General features: G+C 37.3%; 1 protein-coding gene and 1 long non-coding RNA gene across 2 annotated transcripts in view; one reads left to right on the forward strand and one right to left on the reverse strand.

Annotated features, from left to right (window-relative positions):
• Window positions 1-810, reverse strand: part of LOC140342387 (uncharacterized) — a 15,582-nt gene extending 14,772 nt beyond the window's left edge. Inside the window, exon 1 of the long non-coding RNA XR_011923068.1 lies at window positions 711-810. This is a non-coding gene — a long non-coding RNA (uncharacterized lncRNA). The remainder of the gene's footprint in view (window positions 1-710) is intronic.
• A 14,962-nt stretch (window positions 811-15,772) lies between these two features.
• The window catches only part of ZC3H6 (zinc finger CCCH-type containing 6), a 34,795-nt gene continuing 26,973 nt past the window's right edge, over window positions 15,773-23,594 (forward strand). Inside the window, exons 1-3 of the mRNA XM_072427399.1 lie at window positions 15,773-16,084; window positions 21,675-21,858; window positions 22,743-22,847. Of these exons, the coding sequence (XP_072283500.1) occupies window positions 15,996-16,084; window positions 21,675-21,858; window positions 22,743-22,847 (378 nt within the window). The 5' untranslated portion in view covers window positions 15,773-15,995. The remainder of the gene's footprint in view (window positions 16,085-21,674; window positions 21,859-22,742; window positions 22,848-23,594) is intronic.

Genomic DNA, 23,594 nt, shown 5'->3' on the forward strand with positions numbered 1-23,594 from the left:
CATAGACTTAATAACAGCATGCAATGCCAAGCTGCAATATCTAACGCTAGTAAAGTACTTTCTTGTAATAAAAGAGGAATAGGCTGCAGAGATGAAGACATAATCCTGCCCCTGAGGAAAGCATTGGTCAGACCTTGAGAAGAGATGTTTAAGGGGGCATATGATCACCCTGTAAAAAGATATAAATGGTCCATATAGAGAACTCTCTTCCTAATTATTCACTTTGACATCATTACAAAGAACAAGAGGGCACTCTTTGCCTCTGGAGGAAGTTTAGGCTTTTTTCAACCTAACCTACTATGTAACTATGTAACCATGTTTAAGTATACTCTGTGGTGGCCAATCCATGTGTGAAAATGATGTTTCATGCTCTCTGAACCACTCTTTCACAATTTGAGCCAGGTAAATTCTAGCATTCTTATCTTGGAATTTACCCCTGCCATCAGAGAAGAAAAAAATCAATTCATGGAAAAACCTGATTATTTTGTATATTCACTGGCATGGCAAGTGGCAGGCAATAGTGATTAAATTGCCACAATGATTTGATAGGATTGTCCCAGTTCCAACATGTTTTGCTGTTTTGGTTTCTGTAGGGGAGGTAGAGAGATACATTTGATGAGTCAATCATTACTCCTGATTAAGGATTATTGCTTTAGTAGAGAAGAGTGCTGTTATTGATACAATGAGAAAAAGTAATTGACAAAACTTACTAGATAGTATAGATCAGGGGTTCCCAACCTACGGCCCGCGGGCCACATCCGGCACGTGCACCTGTCAGATCCGACTCTCATTCCCTCTCTGCACTCTCTGCTTGTTGTCTTGCAGGGGATGGGGCACTTGTGTCTTCTATATTGTTCTATCGGGATTGTGCTGCCAGGATATGGAGCTGCTTCCCACCCACCTTGTACTGTGAGATAATCCCAGCAACAGCATGAGATCTGTGTCTGTGTCTATGCAGCTGTCATTATCCCCATGTATAAATCCTCATATCTTCTACACTGATTGTCAAAGAAATGTGAAATTTTCAGGATACACAGGGTACCCTAGGAGCTGCCACTAAACCAAAAATAAACCCTTTACACATAACAAGTTGCCAGATATGGAGTCACAAGCATAAACACCTAACAACAACAATCAGGGATATTTTCACATTAAGTGGGGCTATTTCAAGACCAGGGTCCCAAAATTGAGTTTGCATGTTGGGGACCCCGGGGGGCTACTCTCATGGCAACGAATATTAGGGTACTGCCAACTGTCTGTGTGCTGTGGTGCCCCTTAAAGTTCACAAAACTTCAAGGCTATGTTCAGGTTGGCGGTAAGATTGCGGTGTGGTTACTCCTTCCTCGTGGCACGGAACCCTGGCTCGGGGTAGACACCCAGTACCGCTCACTCCCGCCTGCAGTCAAATATGCAGTAGCTGTGGTGTAAAGGAATAAATGGCTGGCGAGCTGCCTGTTACACATAGCTGGACACTTACATTCTGTAAACCCCAATTTCTTTGGAACAGAGGGATGTTGGCAACTGGAAATGTGGAAGCCAGTTGCCAACAGCCCTTTCCCTGTTAAAATGTTTTACCCATTATATCATGCTACCCTGTCACACATAGCTATTCTCTTACTCTTTATGAACCCCAATTTCTCTGTAAGAAAAGAGAAGTGTAACTGCAAGTGCAGGACTCTTGTGGCAAACCCCCCTAAAATTTCATCACGAGGGCGCCATCACATGATATGAAAACTATACCTGTCAAACCGTGCTACCTCACACATAGCTTGCCATTTACCTTCCGTGAACCCCAATATATCTCTAGCAGTAGAGAAAGGGAAATGTAGAATAAGTGGGGGACTCCTGTGGCTACTCCCCTCCCAACTAAAATGTTATCACTTCCACCATACCATGGAGCTCTGTCACATAGAAATGTCCGCTTATGTTCTTTGAATCAAAATTTTTTCCTGAAAGTAGCTGTAAGGGGGAGCTGTAAGTATATTAACATGTATGATAAGGGGGGGGGGACTCTTGTGGCCTGAAGATGTAATAGTAAGAACATTTACCCCTTGGCTATCTGTCACATGAAATTCTCTGGAAGGGTCCATTGCAGAGATTCTTGATATGTCATCTCTTTTAGTTGGTGCATGTATGTTACACTAACTAGAAACATTTCAATTTCATTTCATTTTAAATTAACCAACCTAGCTTTCTAATTCTGTCAGTTTTTTGATGCAAAAAGTGATCCTATTTTTTTGCATAGAAATTTTTGTTTTTATTGTGGGCCTGTCATTCTTAGGATTAACTCCCGGGTATAATAATTATATGTATTATATTATAAACATAAATTATAATATAATAAATAATTATAAATCATAATTATAAAAAATAATGAAATAATAGACCACAACAGTGTAATTTATAAAAAAATAAACTATTTTATCAAACATTTCCCACTGATATTTTCCCAATAAGGGTAAAAAATCATTGATAAATAATAATATAAATTAAATGCAGATTTTGGAAAAAAAATATTTACATTTTTTACGACACCTCCCATGGTGTTGTTGTAGTCAATCACCACCTGTGGCTTCATCACTTCTTTCCCACGTTTTGTGTGTACCAGAAGAGTGGAGGCATCATGGACAGTACTCATCAGGCACACATCTTTCTTGTCACGCCATCTCAGGGCTATCATCTTGCCTTTTTGCCAGCCAACAATTTCTCCTGTCTTCAGCTTCTCTTTTGAAAACAGTGATGGCAGGTTGCGCCAGTTAGCCCTAACGGTTCCATAGGCATCTGTTCTGTGTTGCAGAAGGTACTCATAAAGCTCAGGAGAGGTGTAGAAATTGTCAGTTGTGACACAATAGCCCTGATCTAGCAATGGCTCAATGAAAGATAGCACTGAAGATGTGGCCAATCCATAATGGCTGTATCTGGGGATGAACTGTGTCTCTTTTCCAGTCTACAGTACTGTATTCTGTGATGAAATGATACATTCAGGAAGTGATTTAAAAGTCATCAAAAGGTCAGATCAAGGTCAGGGCTAATAGTGGGCAAAATGTAAATCAGGGCACTGGGCAATGATGCTTGGTGCACTAAAATGTGTATTTATACTTTTATTTTGTGTTTTTTACTGTAAAAAAAAATTTAAATGCAGATTACATAGTAATCTGCTTTTAAATTTCCCGCCCCCAAAATCCATCACTCCACCACATCATCCGGAAGATGTCACATCTTGCCGGGTGATGCAATGGCAATGTCACCGTCCTGCTCACTCCCCTGAAACTACCACCGATGCTGCTCGCATCACCCCGAGCATGCGAGCGTCACATCTAACTGGTGATGCGAGCAGCAATAGTAAATTCTGGCGGTGATGCCAGCAGGAAATTGCCGCTGACATCACCCCCAGAATTTACTATTGCTGATCTCATCACTAGTTAGATGTGATGCACTATGCAGAAGTCCTGCATGGTGCATTGCATTTAACTGATAATAGGCGCAGGGGCGTGGCCAGACCCAGGCAGCATACTCGGTAATCTGCTTTTAAATTTCCCGCCCGGCCATGCCCCCCAACAGACAGACTCGCCGGCATCACAGCGGGCTCATCCGATCGCCGGTGGAGCGCAGGGCACAGTTAAGAGGGGCTTCTAAAGTTACCCCAAGTGTGACTCAGGGTTACCACTTTTTGCAAGTGAATTCCACCCCGAATCACACTCGGGATTACCGCTAGGGGGGTTAAAACACTTCTAGTTTTAACTATACATCTTTAATGTTTGTTTGCATGGTGGCCTTTAAGTTTATTCCCAATGTCAACAGCAGCCCCCAGATGCAAAAAAAAATATTAGGGGCTTGCATTAACAAATCCATACAAATGAAAACGCCTACCTCTATTTATTAAAATTTAAAAATGCATTTTGTAAACTATATATATAAATATATATATATATATATATATATATATAAAATTTTTTGAAAAAAAAAAAAACTATGATTAGCTGTGTAATATAAGTGTGTTCACAATACTTTAATTACTGCTTTCCATAAACTTGTATTGGCACCTACTGTATAAACAGTATTATCCTGAACCTGTAACAAAGTATTTGTTGACTTTTATGAAGAACAGTTCACTCAGGGAGAGCAAATATTGTATTTGTGATTTGAAATTGTAACCCTTTAGTAGCATGCAGGACTTGACCTTCATAACATGAGTTTCTTGACCCTCATAGCATGAGGAACCCCGTGAAACAACTACAGAACCTGTACTATACAAAATGCCACACTTATAAATAGCCAAAATATTCATTGGTGTCAGTTAAACTGACCTGAGGGCCACAAACTGCTCAATGTTCAACGAACCTCTAGGAAACTCTAGACCAGGGGTCATCAAACATCTTGAGTCCAGCCCCAATGGCTCTGCCCCCCATCAGGAACACCCCTGAAGGGAATTCCCTCTCCTACACAATGCATACGGAGGAGAGGGAATGTTTCCTTTTTACCCTGGGCTGCCCTAACACTTCCGCCACCGGGGTAAATAGGGAACATTCCCTCTCCAATATGCGATATGCATTGCGGAGGAAACGGAATTCTCTTCAGGGAGCCACAGCAAAGGGAGGCCCAAGTACCACATGCGGCTCCGGCGGTTCCAGCTCCACTAGTTTGTTCCGGCCTAATCCCAGCCGGCAATGAGCCGCTGGTTGCCGGCCGGCATTAGGCTGGATCGACCAGAGGGGGTTAGGCCGGAACAAACTACTGGGTAGGCCGTATTTGGCCTAAAGGCCGGAGTTTCCTGACCTTTGCTCTAGAGGAACACTAGGGTTCTACGGAACCCTGGATGAGAAACACTGGGACAGATGCTGAATAAACATATAATGATTTAAACCAGTGGTGCCCAACTTGTTTTCCTCTGAGGGGCCGCTGTAGACATTGAGATAAAACTTTCAGGCCACAATGCAAAACAAACGTTAAAGATATATGTTTAAAACTAGAATAGTGTGAATTTAAATTGAGATTGAATCGAAATGTTTCCAGTTACCGTAACTAACATGCACCAAATAAAAGAGATGACAAATCAACAATTTCTGCACTTACCATTTGATGCTCATTTTATTAATGCTATATTTTATTAATGAAACACACAAAACTAAAGCTATCATACAGTGCTGGACATTCATATATTGCTTCCTGCTCACCATTCTTTATCAAAAAGCAGAAACTACACCATACAATGATTCCTGCCAGGTATAGTTTGCTAACCATGTTTGAACCCCAAAATCTCTGCAGTGGATACTTCCAGTGAAATGGAATTCATGTAACAGATAGCCAAGGGGGACATGCTCTTACTACTACATCTTCAGGTCTCTACATCAGCCTTAAAGTTTTGTAAGTGATGAAGTATATATTTGGTGCACCACAGCACAGAGCGAATTGGCATTACCCTAATTCTCATTGCCATAGAAGTGGCCCTCGGGGGTCCCAAACATGCAAACTCAATTTGACCCTACTCTTTAAATTGCCCCCCTTAATGTGAAAATATCCCTGATTGTTATTTGGATTTTATGCTTGTGATGCATATCTGGCACAATGTTATGTTTAGGGGGCTGAAATTTGGTTTAGTGGCAGCTCTCAGGCTCACATTTCTATAACAATCAATGAAGGAGATATGAAGTTTTATACATGGGGATAATGACAGCAGCATGGACACAGACACAACTCTCATGCTGCGACTGGGATTATCTCACAGTACAAGGTGGGTGGGGAGCAGACACAGCTGATTGCGAGGTTTATAGTAGACGCCCACTGAGCTCGGGAAGCGCCCTCTCCTGGTAGTACAATCTAATACAAAAACATGCGCGCACCCACGAGCAGAGAGAGCAGAAAGGGAATCAAGAGAGGGCCGAATGTGGCCCACAGGCCATAGGTTGGGCAGCCTTGATGTAAAACAACTAAATAATGCACTTGTAAACCTAAAAAAGTTTTAAAAAAGAAATTAAAAGTAGTGCTTCAGGTAAGAGTAATGCAGGAGATGCTTTTCCAGTCTTTGAAGTGTAAATAGTCAATTACTAAGACCTGTCTCAGCACTACCAAGACAAACAAATAAAATCTATATACACAGAACAAGACCCACTTGTCAAAATGACAGCCCGGTCCAATATATTACCCCCAGACAGACATTCTTACATTCTCCAAACTACAAATCTGACAGTTGATCCCCATGAATTGTAATCAACTATCAGATTCACAGTTTAGGTAAATAAAGCTTAAACCCTGTCAGAAACTATGCACAAAGCAGCAACATTATTATGGTTCTAAGGAACCATGCCTATATTTTAATGATGCAATACTGTTGACTCTTCTGATATTTGTGTTAAAACACAAAATAGCTATTAGGCTTAGACTGTTAGACGTTTACATATAAAATTAATTAGTTACAAGTTTATCTAAGACAGTCTTGCAAAGGTGAACAAATGTATCCATAGGAATAGAATCAGATAAAATAGTAACCATATCCTTTCCCATGAAAAAGTATCCAAAGAGACTGACCAATAGGAAGTACCCAGCACCCATAAATACATGCTGTGGCACACCGCAAATCATTCTGGACTTTAGAGACAGAATATTGAGGTAAGGATCCTGTTTATCCTTTTTGTGAGGCACAAAAAGGATCCTTTTTTGTTCTGGGTAGTTTTTGTCTACAGACATGTGTTTAAAACAACCTAAAACTTTTTATCACTTTCTGTAAGACATATATCCAAAATATGTATGATATAAAAACCCAGTCCCTATTATCTCACATAGTGTTTGCCAAGTAAATGCAGTTTAAATTTAAATGTATTACACATATGTAACTTTTATGTAACTTTTTATTAACCTCCCTAGCGGTTCATTTCTTTTCGGTTTTATATGTCTAAAAGCGGTACATTGTTTTTCATGAAAATTTATTTTACAGTATAATATAATAGCATGAGTATAATAAAGTTTGAAACACAAAATCGTGTAAAAATAATAAATTGAATGAATTAAAAAATCTATATATTTAAAAAAAAAAAAAAAAAAAAAATTTTTTAATTTTTTTTTAAATACATATTATACTCATACTAATATATATACTGTAAAATAAATGTTCTTGAAAACAATGTACTGCTTTTACACATATAAATCCAATGTATTGTATTCAATACAGTTATTTTGTATTGAATGCTATACAAATGGATTTTGAATTTCCCACCCCACCTCAACGTACACACGCACCGGGTACTCCCCGGTGACTCATCGGGTGCAGAAGCTGGCTGGAGGAAGAAGGAAGAGGACAGAGATCGCGGCAATGGACGACATGGGACGCCGGCTGATCAGGTAAGGCTGTATTTACTATTACTTCCATAGGTTTACCTACCCTGAGTGTGACTCGGGGTTACCACTTTTAGCAACTTTTTTCTACCCCGAGTCACACTTGGGGTTACCGCTAGAGAGGTTAAAATAATACCTGGTCATCCTGCCCTGAAGATCCTTGTTCATTCACTTTCAGTTGTGGGGTAACAACTGTCTCCTAGTTATACTGCTGCTTTGTCATCCTGTAACACACAGCCCTTGTGGAGACAACTAGACAATCGTGCGAACAGTGCAGGCATAGTCTATTGTTGTTGATTTTAAGAAGCTAAACCAAAGCAATAATGCTCACCTGAAGCTGGATTGAGTGCATGTAGACAGGAAGTGGCTGAAAGAGGCTGGAATTAAAATTAGGTGAAAAGGATGGAATTATGTGAAACAAGTGTTTTATGAATCTACCATGAATTATGTAATGTGGGGGCATGCATAAACAATCTATTCCATCCAACCCAAGTTGAAGGGAGAACTCAAGGAGAGGGTGGAGGCTACATTGTAGTTCTTTGCAGTATAGAAAAGGGTGATACAGGGTCTGTGAAAAGCCTACAATCTACATTGGGGTACAAAAGGAGGGAGAATAATGGGGGTGGGAGAAGGCTACAATCAATCTAAGAAAAGGCTGCAATGTACATGGGGTGTAGGGGAGGGGGGATAAAGAGGTTAAAGGAGGCTACAGTTCACACTGGTATAAGTAAGGAAATAAGTCAATGTAGTATATTATGTATTATAGAAGATTCTAAATTATTAGGTATAGGGGAAGAAAGGATGCACTGGGTTAAAAAGCCTGCACCTATATCAGGGTATAAGGGACACAAATACAGGTGGGAGGAGGTCTACAGTGGTGTATAGGAGAGGGGTAGAAGTAGCCTTCTACTTTATGATATAGCAGATGGGGAGTTGCTACTAGTAGGAACAGTTTACAATATTTTTTAGGGTTTTGGGAATGAGGAAACACAGAGGATGGGAGGCAAATGGTACTTAAAAGGGTTGGTGTAGGGAGAAGGTTACAGTCTACTTTGTAGGAGGAGGCTTTTGAGGTAGATTCTGGCATCATATAGTTGGCGGAATGGGAGATTGTAGTCTAACTGTATATAATTTTGAAACTTTTTTTGCATTAGTCCAATTTTTTTACTTTAATTTTTGTAACTAAAAAGGAATTTTTGCAAATTCCTCTAAATAGGGGCAAAGTATAATATTTTGTGTATATTTTAGATAAGTTAATGTAACTTTTGCTGAATAGTGTTTATCTTACTTAGCTCACAAATGCCTCATTCTTTGCAACCTTCAGTTTAGGCATATATACTGTAGAACACGAGGAGAGAATATTACAATAAACCCTATGCTTTATGAGTATGCATTTTTTGACTACACCCGAAAATACAGGGGAATATTTTGTGGGTTGCATGAAGTTAAAATTTTTGAATTGCGGATAATTAAGCAGTAAGAAGTGATCACAACTATACTGTGGTGCATGAGCAGGTTTCTTGGTTTGCTGACTTGTCTGGGGTAAAATGTCTTGGATCCTGTTGGACAGCTCATGGGACATGAAGTACTAAACATGTCAGAAATGTGGGAATGTGTATTTTTTTATTGTAATTGTAAGATTTCTTCTGTTTTCAGGCAATGAAGACTATTAGTAGTTTGATTATCTTTGTTACAGTGCCAGGGATTCTGGGTCAGATAGGTAAGTTGGAAGGAATTTTATCAAACACCTGAATTTTTATATAGGTGATAATTTGACAGTAGTTAATAAATGTAAGCATTCAAGGAATTTAAGAAAAACCTGTTTAATTGATCAATGAACAGGCATTCTTGATCAATGCTTGTTTGATAAAATGCTAGTCAAAGATCCAAAAAGTTATTATATTCCATACTTGAACTTGTTTTAAAAAATTCCTAATTTTATTACCTTCTGTTGTCTATCTACAATATAACTTTTATATTGTCTTAACTGTTGGCATAATTGTCAGATTGTCAAAATACATGTAACCAAATATGAAATATCTGAGTGTTCAAAAGAACAGTACATACTGCAATCTCTCTTTTGTAACAAATAGCGGCTTTTTAATTTTTTTCTTATTACTTTTGTATGACATTTCAACAAAACTAACATTTCTGTATCAAGAGCAGTCTATACAGAGTGTATTTAGAAGCAACATATGTCCCTTGTGGTTTTACTATGCAGAGCAATACAACAGGTTCACCTAAATGCCACCCTTCCCAGCTAAATGTAGGCACCTATCTTCTGCTCCCCTGCTGCTCTGTTCAGAGATCCATGAAAAGAGGGTTTTGTGTAGCTCATAGCCATGAATTAAACTTTCTCAAGTCTGCAATAACTCTCTCTCTCTTGACCCCTATATGCTGGCCTGATTTATTAAAGCTCTTCAAGACAGGAGAAAAAACACTTTAATTAGTGAACCTGGGTGATCCAGCAAACCTAGAAACAATTTGGTTCAGGATTGAAAACATTTGTTAACAAAAAGCAAATGGCTTTTAAGAAGTTCATTCCATGTTTGCTGGATCACCCAGGTTCAATACTAGGTGAATAGCAAACATCTGATTATTAGCTGTCATCTTCTTTCCACAGATATGGATGGAAAAGCCTTCTCCTTTTATCAAAAAGACAGTGGACCTGTAGAAATATCACCAAAAACATTTGAGACCTTCACTGCATTTACTTTGTGTCTAAAAACATGCACAAATCTCACAGAAAACATGTTAATGTTCAAACTTTTTGATATGGTCAACATGAACAAATTTGCCATGCTGCTAGATGCCAGTCCAAGTACCTTCACTGGAGCTGATTTACTTATCTTTTATGAAGATTTGCAACTTAGCTTCCACTTCCCAAACATTGATGCTAACAAGTGGAGGACCATATGTGTGTCATTTGACTCAAACTCTGGAAGGCTACTATTCTGGCTTAACGGGCGACTGTATCAAAGTGAAGATGTACAAAAAGGGTTGACAGATTTTGTCCCGATGAGTATTGTAATTGGGAGGAGCTTTGTTGGTGAAGAAAAATCAGCAGTAGCTCAAATAACGGATGTCAACATGTGGAGCACCATGTTGATGTCACATGACATAGAAAGGTTCATTGCAAATAAAGTGACAGGTGATGTTATAAACTGGAGGTTGTTAAATTATAAAACAAGGGGCGTAGTAAATATTGAGCCATGCCACTGTTTTGAAAATTCATGAAACCTTTAGAAAGGCTCTATGTTTGTAAAATGTAGTGGCCTTGATGCACTTAAGTTCATAAAGGCTTCTGGTATGTAAGAAAAAGTTGTCTTAAGAGATATGTCTTTACAGAGGGATTGAATTCTGGAAGTTGTGCCCTAAGAAGCGCAAAGGACTAGTCCATGCCTACCAAATGTCCTACATTTGTAACAATAACTGTTGGTGCCTTTTTCTCTTCAGTTGTTCTTCTTTTTTTATCTCATGTACAGATCTCTGTCTTTTTACTGTGTATTTCCATGTGTATGCCACACTAAACATTCCATACAACTTCTATATGATTTTTTTTAAAGGCTAGTATAAATGAAAAATTAAAAAAAAAACACTGAGTTTACCAACCACTTTTTGAATAATAATTATTTACCCCCCTAAGGTTGTTCTGCAGCTTGATGTTACTGTTACCCTGTATCATATCTACTACGTTTTACCTATGTGGAACCTCCATAGCCCCCAATATCAGAAGACTGGATGTAATACATTAAAAAAACTTGACATTTTATGCTTTAGGCCCAATGTATTAGTGGAATATATATTTATGAACAAATGTAAATATAAAAACTATAAAACATGGATTTCTTTTCTTTTCAGTCTCTTGATAAAAAAGTTGGTTGTTCACTCCCAGTTGCAATGCTATTTCGCTTCCCAGACTACTATGGTTTAAAATTGATTCAAATTATTGACATTTTTTGAAGTCTTTTTATATTGTGTGGGAAAGAGAGGTTGATCAACATGGATTCATATGGTACCATATTTTTTTGCCATATAAGACGCACTTTTTCTTCCCCAAAACTGGGGGGGGGGGAAAAGTTGGTGCATCCTATACGACAAATAGGTTATAAAATAATTAAAATAAGATACTCACCCAATACCCGATCCTGCGTGTGTCTCTTCTCCTCTCTGGCAGCAGCGTGTGTCTCTTCTCCTCTCTGGCAGCAGCGTGTCTCCTCCTGGCTGCAGTGAAAGAAGCCGGCACAGCGCCCCCTGCTGTTCCCTGTCCTAACTACCGTACAGTGGAAAAAATGCACAGAGTGATCAGAAGGGGAATTTGAATGACACAGTGTGATCAGAAGGGGAATTTGAATGACACAGAGTGATCAGAAAGGGAATTTGAATGGCACATGGGTGATCAGAAGGGGAATACCGGTATGAATGGCACATGAGTGATCAGAAGGGGAATAATCTTTCAGAATCTTTTTTTCTAGATTTTCCTCCTTTAAAATTGGGTGCGTCTTATATGGCGAAAAATACAGTATATAAAAAAACAAAGACAATGAAACTTTATTTTTCAGGTAAAAAGGAATTCTAATTTGTTCATTTAAAAAGTTTATATCATATCCCTCAATTCTTTACCCTGGAAGTCATCCAAAAATCTAGTTGCATGAACTGATTGTATGTTACACGTTTCTTGGAACCAATTGGAGGGATGAACATGCGATGAGCTGACTACTTAAATCTCATATGGGAAAATACCAATAAAGTCTACATTCATAAAGTGCAAATTAGAGAATATAATGCAATTGTAGACAGATGTTTAGGTCAAAATACCTAAATGCCTAACATGCATTTTGCAAAGATGTTAAGAGATTAATTAGCCCCTTGATTTTAATGCTAAGGGGATATTACAGAACAGACATCTTGCTGTGAAAATGGGTCACAAGTAGGTTGTAAAAAGTAAAACAATGCCATAGCCCACTTTCTTAATACTCCAGCTCACCTGCCCATGCATTGGAAACAAACTATCCTGACCCTACTGATGAAACATAGTCACAATTTATTGCAGAGAAAAGGAAATGTGTGAATGTAAAATGCATCTCCTAGGACAAAGACACTGACACTTTTGTGGGAGAGAGGAAGCCATTTGGTCACCCCCCCCCCCCCCCCATCATCAGCTGACATATTGATGTAGCTGACACAGAGCCTAACTAAGGCTTGGATGTGCCTCCACTTTCTAAAGCAGCCTACTGTCTCCACTCTGGCAGCCGCTGCCTCTTACCCAAAAGCAACCCATCTGATGGTAATACCTGTAGAACAGGAACAGGAGGTAATATCTTCTAAATGAAAGATCTTCTATATAACAGTCACAACTGTCTAGGAAGGTATTGCCGATTACTTTAGAGAGATTTTATTCTATTATTATTATTATTATTATTATTAAAATGTAAGTGGGACAATAACTGTGTAGGGATTTGAAGGCAAAGCACAGGAGCTTAAATTTGATTCTAAGGTGAAATGGAAGCCAATAGAGGTAACTACAAGGAGATGCAGCGGAAGAGGAGCGGAGGGAAGGATGGATGAGTCTGGCTGCAGCATTCATGATAGATTGTAGAGAAGAGAGTTGGGTTAGTAGAATGCCAGCGAGGAGGATGTTACAGTAGTCCAGACGGGAGATGATAAGAGCGTGTACCTAGAGTTTGGTGGTTTCAGGGGACAGGTAGGGGCGGATTTTTATTAGTAAAATATTGCCAAAACAAAAAAAAATTGGGCTTTACAAACTTTACTAACAAAACATATTAGTAAGATTTCTATAAAAGTGTTAACAAACTTTCATTGTAAACATTTGGGACTACATTCCTTTAATCATCACAACTGACATGATTATTATTATTATTAATAATAATAATAATAATAATAATAAACTTTTTATATAGAACTATATACAGTATATATATATATATATATATATATATATAATATATATAAATATATATAACATATTATCTACTTTCATTTAAAGACTGAATTAAAACAGAACAGTAGATACCTGGTGATCATACCAGTTATCCTTGGCATCCTCTACTTTTCTGATTCATGCTGGATCCATACTAGACAGATTGCATCTTTTCAGCTTCCAATAAAGTTCAAAATTTTGCTACACCTAATAATTATAAACAATGTTTTACAAATAAAAAAAATGTTCACATATTTTTTCTTCTAAGTGGGTGACATTTGTATTCCCTTCATCACCTGTGTTCTCCTCAAACACACCAGTGTTTTCCAGATGATTGGACCTTTATATTGCGTGGTTACTGGGATGCTAATGGTAGCAATTGATAAATATTTCAAATTTCCTATATGGTAAATTGCCCATGGTCAGATTGTAGGCTCAGCTGTCTAACAGCTTCAGTTTTTCAGGTATGGTCACATGTAAGCATGAATGAAGTGAATAAAAACGCCTGCTATTCCCCAGCTCCAAGCCTAGGCATCCTGAATTACAATGTCTCGGAATAGCCATGATTACTGGAAAGAGTCTGTTTTTACTCAGCATTAAATTATGAATCTAAAATGCTCTCATCTCATAGTACATAGAAAATTACACATTACACGCAAAAACAGGGTTTTTTAATAGAATGTTAAAGCTTAACTCCTGGTAATTTTTTTAAAAGGCTTCCCCAGCAGGTTTTTAAAACAAAAAAGCAGCACTGGATACAATACTCACCTCTTTTCTGAAGTCATCACATCCAATCATTACTATCCATCACCAGATGGCCTTAATATCCTGGGTTTATTGGTGTCCAGTGTCATTTAACCTGGATGATCGGGGACATTCGGTAAGTGAGAAGCGCCATGGACCCACTCCTCGGATGTACTACAGGGCTCTGCATCTAAAAATAATTCAATTTCATCAATTCCCTGAGATCTCCTGAACTGTACTCGGTATTCTAAATGATTCCCAGTGGCATTGGTGAATAAATGAATTATCCTGTAAACTAATATATATATATATATATATATATATATATATATATATATATAGTGTTTAAATGTAGAGTTGGATACCAATTGCTTTACAGATGGGCAATTTCTGCACATCACTGACACGAATGATCTTTTCATTACTCTATAAGGCAGCATTTTATCCACTTTTAAGATGCATTCCTCCAACTGACCACTAATCTTAAAGGGTTTTTTAACCATAGACCACCAATCTAAAAGAACCTCACTGATCACCAGTGTAAATGGGCTATATACAGACACAATGAAATGGGGTTCTTCTCCACAGACAATGGAAGGAGTATCTCACTGCCCACCCGTGTATATGGGGTTCTTTTCCCCTTTACTACAATCTAAGCGATATTTTACTGGCTACCAGTGTAAGGGGCTCATTCCCCAGTGACCTACAATGTAAAGATATTTAGTACCGTATTTTTCGGCGTATAAGACGCACTTTTTCTTCCCCAAAACTGGGGGGGAAAAGTGGGTGCGTCCTATACGGCGAATCAGGGTGATCAGAAGGGGAATAATCTTTCAGAATCTTTTTTTTCTAGATTTTCCTCCTTTAAAATTGGGTGCGTCTTATATGCCGGAGCGTCTTATACACCGAAAAATACGGTATATTATGTCAGAATGTTGCACTGTGGCCACATTTCCAGTCTGATAAACTCTTTACACATAGTAATTGTTTTTCATTGTGGCATTTTAGGCTGGGTCTACACAGACGTTTTTAAAAAGGCATGTAAATGTTCCCACTGAGTTTATATGTGGTTTTATTCACTTTGATCTTACTATGCATGTGTGGGAGTTGCACCTTTTTTCCCCACAAGGTAGGAATAAACTCCCTCTGTGCATGCCCAATTTAGCAGCCAGGAGCCTTCTGGGATGTGTGATATAGGAATCATGGGAGGCTCTGAGGGGCTTCATCCCATTTTTTAAAAAAAAAAAAAGTTGCAGTGTTAAAAAAGTAAAGGAATATTTTGATTCTATCCTTTTATGTAAAGTACAAATTTTAGTTTAGGTCTGCTTTAAGGAAAACCAAATAGAAAATAATTTTTACTTTACATAAAAGAGCTATCTACCTTTTTATGTAAAGTAGAAAGCTCTAATTATAAATGTAATCTCGTGTGATGAATGTACTCTGCAGTGAATCTGTACATTTAGTAGTTTTATCCTATTCTCCTCATTACCTATTTTAAGAACCACAACTCCCAGAATGCAATACAGCAAGGCAGTCTGGACTAGAGAACGCATCCAATCACAGCTATCCTTCTGGAGCGCCTCTGACATTACAACGCTACATATTGGAGGACTGGCTCGTTTTTCAGTCACGCGACTTACCTTCCAACCAACCACAGACCACCTTTTTGACATAGCACGCTCGTTAGAAATCGGCGCGCCCATTGGCCTTGGCCTTTTGCCCATCGGCCCTGCGCCTCTTTGGGCGGGAACTAAAAGGCAGCCCGGGCGGAAATAGTTCTTACGATTCTTTGATACTGCTTCCGGTGCATCGTATTCACTCGTTTCACGGCGGCACTAAACGCTGCTTTCCCGGCTACGGTTGTGCAGCCGGGATGTCTGCTGTACACGGTTCCCTCCTGGTTTCGGTGTAAAAAAAAAAAAAAAGAATAAGCTAAAAAGTCTAATAATAGAGAAACTGAGAGAGTGTGTGTAGTGCAGACATGGCCTTTGAGAGCCTGTTCTCCAGACCCCCCAACTCTGCCCTACTAGACACCCACATGACAGAGTGTCAGCATGCAGGGGACGAAAGGTCGAGTAATATTACCTTCTCTTCTCATTATTCTGATTTCTGATTGATTAATGCTCATTCTATGCTCATCATATGTGTGTGTGGGGTGGGGGGGACAGTTCATCCAGTGCTATTGTGATCCCACTGTCTTGTCATCTGTCTGATCACCAGCTCAGTGCTTCCTCAGATGTGTATGTATATATAATATATACTAGATGTATATTTACACATCATACACTGTCCACTTCATTGTTTTTAAGTTGTACAGTTTGGGCCTGTGCCTGGTGATTACTCCTGTGTTCCTTTTTAGGGCACAATATGAAAACAATTGCATGAATATATGGGCTTACAACATTACCAAGGGCCTTACAAAAGATTGTCTAAAGATATTTTTATACCAAAAAATCTTTTGTCATCAACATTGCAATTTGTAGAAAGGAATCAACCCTATTCTATATGTTAATTACATAAAAAAGAACCTGCAATTAAAACACACAAATCTATATGCTCATAAGGATACTCTAAACAGCATACATTTCAGTCTAAGAATCAACATAAATGCTGTAATATTTGTTTTCTTAGCATGGCGTCTTCTCATTTCGCTTACTGCGATGTGCCTGAGGAATATATTTTTGCTACATTTTTTGACGTGATATTGCAACATTTGCATAATTATATGGGCTTAGAATATTGTTTAGGAGCAAGATTGTGTAAAATATTTTAATTATAGAAATCTAAATTGCTTTTTATAGAAAGCTACTGGTACTGTTTGTATAAAAAAGCCCCAAGACTATTTTTAATATATATTAAAAATATTATTATATATATTTATTATTTTTGCCCTTACAGGAATATACATAACTGGTAGAATGTCCTAAATGAACAATAGCTCTAAAATTTCTAATTAGTCTATTTTTTTTTTATCCAAGTGTCTTTTCATTCCTCTCACTAACTTTCTGTTGTTTTTTTTTATAGTTTTGGTACTTTTTGTGCCACATTGCAATAATAGCTATATTAATACAAGTAAAATATTCATTGTATAAATTATTTTTTCAAAAATATTTTGTCATCTACATTTTTATTTATTGGAAGGTAAAAACATCATTCTGTATAATATTTATGTAGAGAACCAGCTTTTCTTTACAAAAAAAAAAAGATTTAGGTGTATCATTTTAGCATGCACACAGAAATTTACTTTCTCAGTAGGTTGATCTAATTCGCAAAATTCCTACCAACACCGTGCACACTGAATATGTTTTTCCTACGTATTTTGGCACAGTATTGCAACCCATGCATGATTATATGGCCTGAGAATATCATTAGAACCAAATGTTTTTATCCCACATATCTTTTTTCATGTTGTCATTGCCATTTAAAAAAAAAAAATTTTTTTTTATTTTTGTCTTAGCTTTGATGCGTTGTTTGTTTCTGTTTTTGGCTTAGCAGTATTTGCATTATTATATGAACTTAAAGATTATTAATACATAAAAGATTGTGCAAAATCAACATTAGGTCTGACTTATTAAAGTTATCTAAGACTAGAGAAGATATACTTTCATGAGTGTCTAAACCTGGGTGATCCAGCAAACCTGGAAAAGATTGAAAATGTTTGCCAAATAACAGCTAATTATTTTAGGAAATCCATTCCAGATTTGGAAATATATAAAATAAAAAAAATATATATATATTTTTATGTGTACATATAAATATATATATATATTTTTTTTTTAGGATACACCGAATAGTAACACATACACAAGTTCCAGCATGTTAGCAGATTTAAAATTAAAATAGTTTAATGATATTTACTCTGCAATCCCAGTGACTTCTCATTTGTTTTGCCATTGTTATGAAATTTGAAGTACTATTTCTGGAGTTTTTAGCATATTGCACCTTGGTCTCCTAGTGTTGTATTTTCTAGGTGCCTTTTTATGTATGTATTTGTCATTTCATGCACAAACTTAATATCTTACTTCTCAAATTTTGCCAAAAGGCTTTACACTAATATTAAAAAAAAATATTGTCCATTGGTAATCCTGTATTTGCCTCTAACGTGACCCTTTGTCTCTAGGGTCTGACCCCATTAATTGGATTATAGCAAATTTTGTAAGACATGTTAGTTTAGATGTCAGAATACCTTACATTTTAGTATAAAACCTCAAATACAATTTTACACTCATAGTATCATTGTGAAGAAGACTTAAAGTGTGAAGCTGGTATGTTTAAATTTCTCACTAAATTTTTTATGCGTCTGGGACTGTGACAATAATGATTTTAGATGCATCTAAATACACAACCTTGTTTTGGATAGAGAAGGTTAGAATTCCTATCAACATTTTAATGATCTCTGTGCCTTTTATAAAAAAAACATTCTCAGCCCTTGACCAGGTGACCATTAATGCCGTAATCCATTGTAAAATGTTGTCTCTGTTTTGGAGTTTCCTGTAATAAGGACCAATAAGTGCTGCACCATCACGTTGTGTAGAGAAACTGGTCTTGTATCCTCCCCCTCATGTAGTGCGTAGGCCTGCTGGGTCCCCTCCCATATCTATACCCTCTGCACAGACAATATGCAGCACAGTGATGATGCCACCCCTACAAGATTTACAAGACAAAAACTAGAAGTGGAGAGGCATTGGGTCCATTCTGTTTAATCCACATCCATTGTGGCCATTAAGGAGTATATTTTCATTATCATTTTCCCTGAGTTCAGCTTTATTGAATGTGTTACATTGTCAGAATGGGTTATTAATCTAGGATATGAAGATTGGAGGATTATCCATACTTAGTGACTTACTATGTAATAAAGTCAGGGACAAAATGACATACATGGGCAGGTCTCTTTAAAAAGTAAGTCTGCTATGGCATTTCCCAAATTTGTATTCTAATAATGCCAATGAATTGGATAGTTTTGTTTTTTTTTGTTAAATTTGTAATTATGACCTTTATATAGTGCAATAATCCACAATTTTTGGTGTGATGTTAAAAAATAAAACTGGTAATTTAATTAGAATGGAAAATGGAAACACATTATATTTATTATATTACATTATATTTTGTTATATAAGATTTTACGATATTTACTTCTATTCAGTACTTTAGCTTATATTACGTTCTTCAGTGTGTACATTTATTTTTTACTAATTCAGAAATTGTGGGATGTGGCCTTGCATAGCCACTTTAGACACAGCTTGATGACATTCATGACAAAGGGTGACTCCTCTTGACAGCTTTCATTCTGCAGTTGTGCAGAGCTGATATGCACTTCTAGTACTGGGTGGATTGTTTATGGTTATGTTTATTTATAAAGACAGCTTGCAACTGCCTGATACATGCTGTAATACTGTTGTACTTACATGGACTTCATGCTGTGTCCATAACCATAGCTTATGTGCAGTGTAAATAAGACCTTTATAATAGCCTTCCTATAAGATCTTGGAACTTGTATGGCAAGTCTTCTTCTAAGCTACCAGATGCACCCACCTGTCACATCCATCACAAAGATGCCTCATACAGAAGCCCTAGCTATATTATTATTATCTTATTTATATGTATTTATATAGTGTTGACGTATTACGCAGTGCTTTACAAAGTCGATAGTCATGTCACTAACTGTCCCTCAAAAGAGCTCATAGTTCTATGTTATTAACACGGCCTTAAACAAATTTTTGGAGGGGAAGCCTGTTAACTAACTGCATCTTTTTAGGATGTGGTAGGAAACCAGACCACCAGCTGGCATTCACAGCTTGCAAAATATCACTGTGTAGATCAGTTTTATTGGTGGCTTTAGAATGAGGATCTCTGTTGGTGAGATTCTTCTACTGACATTCTTGGGAGCCAGGAATCCAGTGGGGAATTTAGCCTGCCAGTATACTTACCTAATTACTAATGATTATAAAGTATTTGCTAGCAATCTTGACAACATGTATGTATTTTATTAAAAGATTTAGTAACCTCTTCTCTATTAACCTGATTTTCCTGTTTTGATAAGGAAGGTTATTGAAAATCTATAGCTATAAAATAGGAGTGAGAAGACAGTTGTTGTTTCTGCTGACATGAAATATTCAGATTTGAGTACACATTTAAGTAGCCGAAAATTTTTTCATAAAGGCCTGTATCAGAAAATATAGAGTCAGACAGAAGTTTAAATTTTTCAAGGAATAGCTTTAGCTGAGAAGTATTCTTTTCCTTCTTTTATGCTTTTGGCTGCTCTCTGTGAGCCTGCAATACCTATCTACAGGCTTGCTTTTACATCCACCTTCTATACCTGACTGGCTTAACAGCTTGTTGGACTATTGCAGATAGACCATTACTTCCACTAGTCTCTGCAGCATACTGGCTGGGGATGGGCATTTTACTCATGGTGTTCCCTAAGAAAAAATACCCTAGAATACATTTAACTGAATTAAGTTGGGGTTAAGGTTTAGTTATAAGGTGTAGGTAAAGGGTTTTGAGTGAAGGAAAGGTTGGGGTTCATTGATTGGATTTAGAAGTCGGTTGACGTTAAGGGATGTTGATTAAAGAAGAACTATACTCAGAAAGTATGTTAGCTGCCATTTCTGACCTGTTCTAAAAATTGCACACAGCTGCATACTTGTTTCAGGTGTGGGACTGGCATTTATAAAACCAAAAGATCAGCTTTACATCCAGGAAATTAGAATCATTTAGAATGAATTCGGCAGTGGAAGTTTACATAATTTCTTAGTATAAGTCCTATTTTATTTGTTAATTGTAACTTTGATGAAATTATATTTTAGTTAAAATGTCCATTAAAAATATATAATATGCAGTTGAATGTGTATGACCAAATTAATACATTCACTGTTCCAAGAACTTTGGTATCTACTGTAAAATCATGGCAATCTGTGCACTTATGCTGTGTATTCGGAAAACCAAACTAACTTGACTTTTTGGCTTCCTGAATATATCTTCATTAATAAAAGTACAGATCACTAATTATCTTAGTAATTACCCTTTTTAGCTTGTTGATGATGTCTTTACAATTGCCTGGCAACTTTTATATACAGTACTGTATTTTCAGAGAGAACTTACAACTTGTCATTGCAAGTTAAAAATAATATGCATATGTATGTATATAACTATTTGTCTTGTGGCTTATATAGATCTCCCAGCTCCAATGCAGGCATACCAGAGGTCCTGGGATTCTCTGACTCCTTGGTTTCAGCTTTTCTGGCTGCATGTACAAGAGAGCCAAGGCTTTCCTTTTTTATATTTAATATGCAATATACTTGAATACTAATACTATATTTGGCATATAAAGATCATCACAGGACTTAACAATGAGGCCTCTCCCAATCCTGTCCAGCACGTATGCAGCTACTTTCAGTCCAGCATTAATGTGGTTCCTCCTATTTGTGTCCTGCGTTCTCCATTCTAATTTGTTGACAGCTGTATTTTATATTTAAGTGCCTGAATCCGACAAACAATGAAAATAATCCCTACAGAGAACTAATTACTGGAATGATTACATTAATTCCATTAGATTTATTTCCATTCAAAGTGAGATATTTTTTCGGAATTCTTATAAAATTGATATTTAAAATGATCTTGAGATGGTTTGTTTACCTAACATATTTCTTTCCTCCCACAGAAAAGAGGGAGAGTTGGAGGATGGGGAAATAGAAGATGGCGGCTTTGAAGAGGAGCCTGAACCAGATGAAGTTAAGGAAGAAACCAAGGAAGAAGAAGAGAAGCCCACCAGTGAAAAATCACATAAGAAGTCAAGAAAACGCAAGCGAGAGAAGAAAAAACGCAGGAGAAGAGAGAAACACAAGGTGACATAGCTTGGGCTTTGGTTTATATTATGAATTATTTTAAAAATTTAGAAGGTCAATGTTTAACTGAATTTTTTTTAAAGCCGGGATGGAAAGAAATTATAGGTGGGTAGCAGCCCCTGTATTTTGACCCAACTCTTTAGTAAGCACCCAAAACAGCCAAGTAGTTAAAAGCAGAATTTCTTTTTTTAAGAAAAACAGGTTTTTTTGTACTTAAATATTTATATTTAAGTTTAGGAAATAAAACATATTGTATGACATAGATAAATTTATTTTGGTCATTCCCATTAAGTTTCATCGGAAGTGTGACCTATTATCTATACAGAGGCTCCCTATTCTTAGAAGTTGCGTTAGTGAAAGTCTCAAAGCCCGGCGCTTTTTGCCAGACAGCTACCCCAGGTGACCTGGGGTGGTATGCAGAGTCTGGCAGACAGAGGCGCTGCAGTGTTGATAGTACAATGGCTAAGGAGAAGAACAACACTGCTAATGCTGATGTTTGCTATCACCAAATATCATCAGTATCATCAACACTCGGGCTGTAGTAGCTAACAGGAATGTGCAGAGGATAGTTACTGGTGGGCAAGTTTGGCTTCTTTTTTTTTTTTATATATATTTTAACTAGTTGTTTGAGCCCAGTGTTGAGAAAATGTACGCTGGTATGTCCACTTCATACCTGACAGAATTTTATTGTTTTACTGTAAGTTGTTTTACATTTCTCTATCAGTAAATACCTTATAGATAAAGGATTGTTTAAATAATTTTATGTAGGGATTTAAACTGAAGCACTGTAGATGCATAGGAGCTGTATCAGTTAAATGTTGTTAAACCTTGCTCAGCGCTTTTGTTGGCTTATGGTCTTTGATTTTTATATGTATGTATTGCAGCATAGTGACAACAGCTCAGATTACAGCCATGATTCCGATGCTGAGCATTCAGAGAGGCCCCACAAACCTCCGATGTACAGAGACTATGATTCCCATTATACACAGGTAAGGTTTGGGGTTAAAAAAAAAAGTATGAATAATAAAGTGGAATCAAAGTTGACTTAACACCATTATAGTGTCCAAAGAAGAGTTTGATAGCAGTACAACCTCTGTTAACATGTTATTGCTGTCTGTGTTTCCATCCTAAAGATTCTGCTGCCTGTCTGTTTAATGGGTTTCAGAGAAAACCTGAAGCAATAGTAAAGCCTAAACCTACTGCATTAAAAATAATTTTATAATCTAAAGCCCAGCTGACTCCAAAATCAAATGATGCAAATTCTTAAAAGTATGCTTATTGTAAATTAATAATATATTCTTCAGAACTGAACTTTATAAAACCCATTGTGTGCCTGGCTGTAGCTGAGCACCTATCCACACAGCCCTAAACTGATGAAATAGTCAGAGTTTAGACAATTGCTTATTATTTATTTCCTGTGAGCTGCAAATCCAACACATTCTGCAAGCACATCTGGTCCACACTGCAGATGATTTATCAACAATTTTGCTTCTATACACTGTTTGTACTAACCTCCCTAGCGGTAATCCTGAGTGTAACTCAGGGTGGATTTTAGTTGCAAAAAGCGGTAATCCCAACTCACACTCTGGTTTACTTTAACCTAAAAAAAAAAAAACACACATACCTTGCTCCGTCTCTGTCCTCCGGCGTCCTGCTCGTCCCCGCAGGTCCTGGGTACACTTCCTGCTCTACAATCTCCAGACGCTAACTGCAGAGCTGGGATCAACAGGGTTTCT

This window comes from Pyxicephalus adspersus, chromosome 12 (genome assembly GCF_032062135.1).
Source record: "Pyxicephalus adspersus chromosome 12, UCB_Pads_2.0, whole genome shotgun sequence".
NCBI lineage: Eukaryota > Metazoa > Chordata > Amphibia > Anura > Pyxicephalidae > Pyxicephalus > Pyxicephalus adspersus.